The sequence below is a fragment of the Kryptolebias marmoratus genome, linkage group LG19 (genome assembly GCF_001649575.2).
Source record: "Kryptolebias marmoratus isolate JLee-2015 linkage group LG19, ASM164957v2, whole genome shotgun sequence".
Taxonomy (NCBI): domain Eukaryota; kingdom Metazoa; phylum Chordata; class Actinopteri; order Cyprinodontiformes; family Rivulidae; genus Kryptolebias; species Kryptolebias marmoratus.
The window spans coordinates 15,836,093-15,842,092 of NC_051448.1; the positions used below are offsets into that span (position 1 = coordinate 15,836,093).

Here is a 6,000-nt window from a genome sequence, read left to right on the forward strand (position 1 = left end):
CAGTTTGTCTGCTTTCTTCTCTGCTTCCAGATATGTTAGATATTTGGATTTTTTCTTTTCTATAGACATCTCCTTTTGCTGCCTAGACCCTTCAGCACCCTTGCACCTTTTGTTCTATCAGGTTGGTTAAACCCAGAATGCAGGTGGACACGAGGAGCTCATATGAAAACTGATTTATTAATGAAAAAAAGGCAAAACAAAGAGCGGTCGTGGCAGCAAACAAAAACTTACACAAAGGTGAATCTCAGGGAACATGAAGAAAGAGCCACAAGGTGAACCAGACAGCACATTAAAGCAACAGTGAACCACTGACGAGGAGATGGGCCAGACTGAATTTAAAGGCAGCTGACGAGGAAGTGGAAACAGGTGAGTGATCACAAAGTAGGGACAGGTGCAGATGGGTGTGGCAGGCTGGCAAGGGAAAGTGCTGAGCTGAGGGCAGGTGAATAATGACACAGCGGGGACAGAGGGCAAAGGGAGCAAAACTACATAGATAAACAAAGGGAGTGGACTAAACACAAGGATAAACCGAGCTACAATAACATGAGGGGAAACATGACCATAAAACTAACATAAAGATAACAAAAAATAACACAAAAAGCACAGATCCTAACATGTTCTCAATAAATCTTTTCAGTCCTGCAGACTCCTGCCTCCGGTGTCCTGCATTTGGGTCTCTTCTACGCCACTCACAACAACAACTAACACAGAAACTGGCTGCATTGGCTTGCGCTGTTACTTAATGCAACGCATACTCAGTCCCCATATCAGTACAACTTCAATACAATGTTTATCATTGTAAAAGGAACTGTTTAATTCAGGATGTGACAGTAAATGTGTTGTTAGCTTATTTACCCTCTATCAACTACACTTTAGGCAGCTGTGCCAACTATCTGTGCTTAGCTGAAGTGATATTACCCAACCTGAGGGTGTGTGACTAATTATGGAAGCTGGCCATCAAACAAAGCTCTTCTCTTTTGAAACTGACGAGAGGTAATTTTAATCAGCCCAATCAGCCTCAGTGATGATGTGGGGGTGCACATGCTAATTAGAAAAAAACAGCTTCTGCAATGAAAATCCAAGGGCACGGTCAGTTGTGGTTTGTTTTTTTTCCAATACATGTGTCTGTGTTCCTATGTGATTCGTGCCTGGAAGTGTGCTCAGCCTAGAAATGATAGCAGGCATTCCATTCCAAGTCATGAAGTGTTTTTTGTTTTGTGTGTGTGTGTGTGTGCATGTGACCTCATACAGCAAATGCATGAATCACAACTGAGCAACTGAAGCCCACGGGCAGGGTGGCATAAGTTCACGAGAGGTCAGACAAGCCGCCCACACACTGCGACGAGCCAATGAACACACTATAGTGTGCTCCAAATCAAAATGATGCTCAGGCAGAAATTTAGACGCCGCTCAAAGACAACACAAAGTGACCGGAGCTCTGGTGGAAACAAGAGCTCCAAAGAGGCAAACGAAACGAGCCTTTCCATCTGGAGCTCATTTCAAGTCCGTCTATCGCTAATGATTGTGTCCAAGTCTGACAGCATCCAGCTGAGGCCAGGGACCCTTGAGCAGCACAACGAAAGCACTTCAGAAGCTTTCTCCTGACATGTCATCATAAGTCCAACCTCTCATCTCGCTTTGGTATGCATGCTGCTTTCCTGCAATTTGCATGAATAAATGAAAGCTGCAAAGGTAGCCCTTGAGCGAGAACACAAAGAAGAGTAAGATTTTGTAAAACAAACAAATAAATAAATAAAAACAACATGACCAGCATCCTAAAAAAACAGAAAAAACAAGTGATGTAACAACATCACAGAAAAAAGCAGACTTTTATGAGAAGTTGATTCTTCTTTTCTTTCTTTCTGCTTTTCTTATCTTTCAAGTCAAAGTTGCAGTGATCCTCACACGGCCTTCCTTAAACATGAGAAGAACTACAAAACAGGCAAGCTTTGAAAATAGTGCTGTGTGCTCTTTAAACTGATATGTCCCTTTGCCCTTTTACCATCTCTGTGTCCTTCCTCCATTCCTCTAATCCTGTCTCCGGCTTTACGCTGAGCATCTTAACTCTTTCCCAACTCACCCTTTTTCCTCTGTCTTCTCCCCATCACATCGCCCTCAGACACTGTCTCATTGGTGAGCCCATTACAATGCCCAGGGTGCCTCGCCACTCCATCTCCCAGTAATGGATTTCCAATGCTTCGACAATCAGACGAGTCATGCGGTCATGTCCCCTCCCTCGGTGACATCACTCTGTAAGCTGTTTAGAAATGCATGAATCCTCTCTGTGTTACTGCGTCCGCTCCATCAGACTCCCTGTTAAACACAGAGCTTTACTCCACGACGCCAACTCACTTCACAACTGTTGATGCTATCGAGTCTTATCGCAAGACTGGCAGGATCTAAAGTCCTTGTGAAACCTAATTCATTTTTCGTCTTTTAATTCCAAATGACTGTGCCAAATCACTTGAAAATTATTTTCCAGATTGAAGAATTTTAAGTCCAAGTAATTTATATAGTGTCCAGTATTTACAATTATTATCTGTGAAACAGCAATTTAGGTCAAATTGTGATTACCAAGAAAACAATTCACAAGTTTTTGTGGAGTTTGAATTTAAATCAGTCTCATCCACCATGTTTTTTTACAACTCTCATTTTGGACTTTCAGAATTGTAATTCAGATAAAATTGTTGGTTTATGGTCAATTCAATATATTCAATATAATATTCTCAACTGTGTTCTAAAGAGTAGGAAATTGCTTAAAAATTACCAAAAGGGAGCCAAATCAAGCTACTATTTAGAAATCAATGTTCCAATTTGATCATTTCTGAAAACAAAAATGCAGCAGATTTAATTTATCTTGTGGATTTCAAGAAATTAATAACAAATTAACTAATCTTCTGTTGATGTCTCACTGAACCTTTACTTATGACACGCTTGTGCATGTCGCCTGAACGTCTCATGAACTCTGCGTTAGTTGGGTCAAAACTTGCCGGGAATTCTCAATTTTGTGTCTCAAGAATGCCGTACAATAGTCATACAACAAAACAACAATTTCATTTAAAGGCGACTGTCATCCTACGGTGGCAGGTAAGTTGTGCGACGTTGGGGCAACAGTTGTGCATGTCTATAAAGAAATTTGGATCATATAAATATGAGGCCTCTCCTTGGTTCAGCTCTCATTTGTCACTAGTGGGACATGACATGAGATTTTCATTTCTGTCTCCAGCCGGTAATCGTGCAGTCACCACACCTTTGGGCAGTTTTTGCACACTGAAAAGCTGTTGAGAAGAGTTTGGGACACCCATGACATATTTATACATCCTCAAAATCCGTGCAACACAGATGCATGGCCCTGTGACTCCTACAGTGAGATTGAGAAACCCTGCAAATGTTTCCAGCCATTTTTGGAAATTCCCTCGCGAATGGCGTCGCAATTTGCGTAGTGAGACACTTCAGTTTCGTAAGTTAAGTTTATAATCAGGGAAAGAGGCTTACACGATATCAATACAGGTCCCACAAAGACAGAAGTACACAGATGTGATGTGTGCCTAACCCATACAGCGCTCACACAGCAGACAACTAAATCCTCCAATTTGCTTCTGCATAAAGCAGCACAGCTTTGTCCTAAAAGTCACTCAGCTTACAGCAGTCGGTCCTGCTTGCAAAAAAAAAAAAAACGCTGTTTAATGTCGACGCGGTGATTTGCGCTCAGCTCATGTTCAGGCTCACTCAGTCCAAACTTCACTGAACACATTAACTCCATTCACGACCAGTCATGTGAAAGCATCCATGCACGGCACTAATTATCTCGTACAGAAAAATATTACTTTAAAGAGATACGTTATTCAAGTTGTTCCTGTTAATGTGTTGCTCACTCTGTTCACAGAGGCATTGGAGAAAGCTTTTTGTACATATTGTAACATATGGAAGACAAAACACATCGACACAGACTTGTGAACGGTTGTCTTTTTACCTTTGGCGTTTTAGTGCACCTTCCATTTCTGGCATCTTTTATGTACGCGATGTCCAGCAGCTCCGTTTCCTGAAAAGAAGCAGAAGAAACCCAGATCAATTAGCAGAAGAGGCCGTTTGTTCACTTAAAGGCTTCAAACACTTCTTTAGAGCACAAAGACATTTCATATCTATGAAAGCATTTCTTGGACCTAATGAACCCCTTTTTTCTTTTGACTCACACCACTTGTGTGTGCAAATTGTGCGTGTGTGTTTGTTAAGCATCCGCATGTCACAGGGGACTCATTCATCGAAGACAAATGCATCCAAAATGATCCTCTGCTCAGCAAATGTGCCAAAATAGGACAAAAACACAATGTTCCCATGTTGACTGGTGACCTCACTCTCACACACACACGAGAATCTGAATTAAAATTTACTAATAAATACACAGGACTACTACAGCAAAAGAGAATTTAAAAAACAAAAAGTAATTTTTGTGATGGATAGTGTTGTCGGCTGCATCAGTGCACTAAAAACACTGCTGGAAAGGAGAAAAAAAAGGGGGGCTAGATGAAAAACATTTCACACATACACGATGTTCAGCTGCTGCATGATGTACTGCTAAAGCACCATGCCAAAGCTTGTCTGGACCCAGCTGTGTGAGTGGTAGTTAACGGGCAGAAAAAAAAAAAAAGAATAAAGACAGCACTGAATGATTGTGTTATTAAATTAAAAATTAGGTAACTGAGGATGTCTGGAGCAGCATTTCTACTACGCCGACACCCAGATGAGCTAACAGCTAGTCCGAGTGTGACAAAGACCGGAGAGGATTGCAGTCTTAAAACAACCCCGCTTCAAAATGTCCAGAATATCCCTTTGTCTTTTGACACGAGAAATTAATATCCAACCAAAACCTGCCGTCTCGAAGCAGCAGCTTTACCACTGGAGCAGCGGCGCTTGTCCATAAGCAGCCCCAGCAGGATCCTAATGCATCTATTAATTTACCGACTGTCTGAGATTTGTTTAGCAATGAGGAGACAGAAAACACATCTGCAGACTGCCCTTGGTGCCTTCCTTCAGTCACCCTTTCTCTTATCAGTCTGAATGATCTCAGACCCCATCTCTCTGAGAGAGCCGGGACGCGAGGTGGAAAATTCACCGAAGCAAACCGTGAGTTCACTCAGCATTATCTTGGGGGGGGGACAAGAGGCAGAGGGGGTTTGACTCAATTTCTAGCCACATCAGTATCTGACCATCTCAATGAGGAGTGTGGAAAATTGCACCTGACCCTTCTTGCTTATTTACAATTAGATACCCACCTTAAGCCCCCTTTCCTTAAAAAAAAAATATCATTTTTATTCATATCCCAGTTTCCATCGCCCGACTCTGAAAGGTGAAAGGTGGGCGATGATGTTTTTGCCCATGTCTGTGTGTGTGTTCGTGTGTCTGTCTGTTAGCAAAATATGTCATGATCTTTAGGACAGATTTTATTTAAAGTTGCAGAAAGCAATCATTGGAAGTACATCTACAACTGATTAACTTTTAGAGACAACTTAATAGAAAATGACTGCCACAGCCAACTCACCTACAAAAACACAAAATTAGGTATTAGTCAGTCAGTTTTGCACATATTGTGCTAAACTTTTGTGTAGCTGAAGCTGAGAGTCATTTACATCACACACTCCAAGTGCTCTTCATTGAACAAGATCATTGCTTAAAGCTTTAGCATTAACTATTGAAGTCCACCTTGGTTGTCTGTTAGCAAAATATCTCATGAACCGCTGAATAGATGTTAATGAAGCTCTCAGAAAGGAATTATTGGATGTGCATCTATAACTACTTAAGTTTTGGAGTCAATCCAATTCAAGACGGCCACCATAGCTAAACAACATATGCCAACATATACAGGTGCTGGTCATAAAATTAGAATATCATGAAAAAGTAGATTGATTTCAGTAATTCCATTTAAAAAGTGAAACTTGTATATTATATTCATACATTACATACAAACTCATATATTTCAAATGTTTATTTCGTTTAATTTTG

At 41.0% G+C, this 6,000-nt stretch overlaps 1 protein-coding gene across 2 annotated transcripts in view; it reads right to left on the minus strand.

The window, feature by feature from the left end:
• LOC108231840 (1-phosphatidylinositol 4,5-bisphosphate phosphodiesterase beta-1) overlaps positions 1 to 6,000 on the minus strand; it is a 141,946-nt gene that overhangs the window by 86,858 nt on the left and 49,088 nt on the right. For both annotated transcript variants that reach the window (XM_017409192.3, XM_037981634.1), the window contains exon 3: positions 3,974 to 4,042. In XM_017409192.3, coding sequence (XP_017264681.1) covers positions 3,974 to 4,042 — 69 coding nt within the window. The remainder of the gene's footprint in view (positions 1 to 3,973; positions 4,043 to 6,000) is intronic.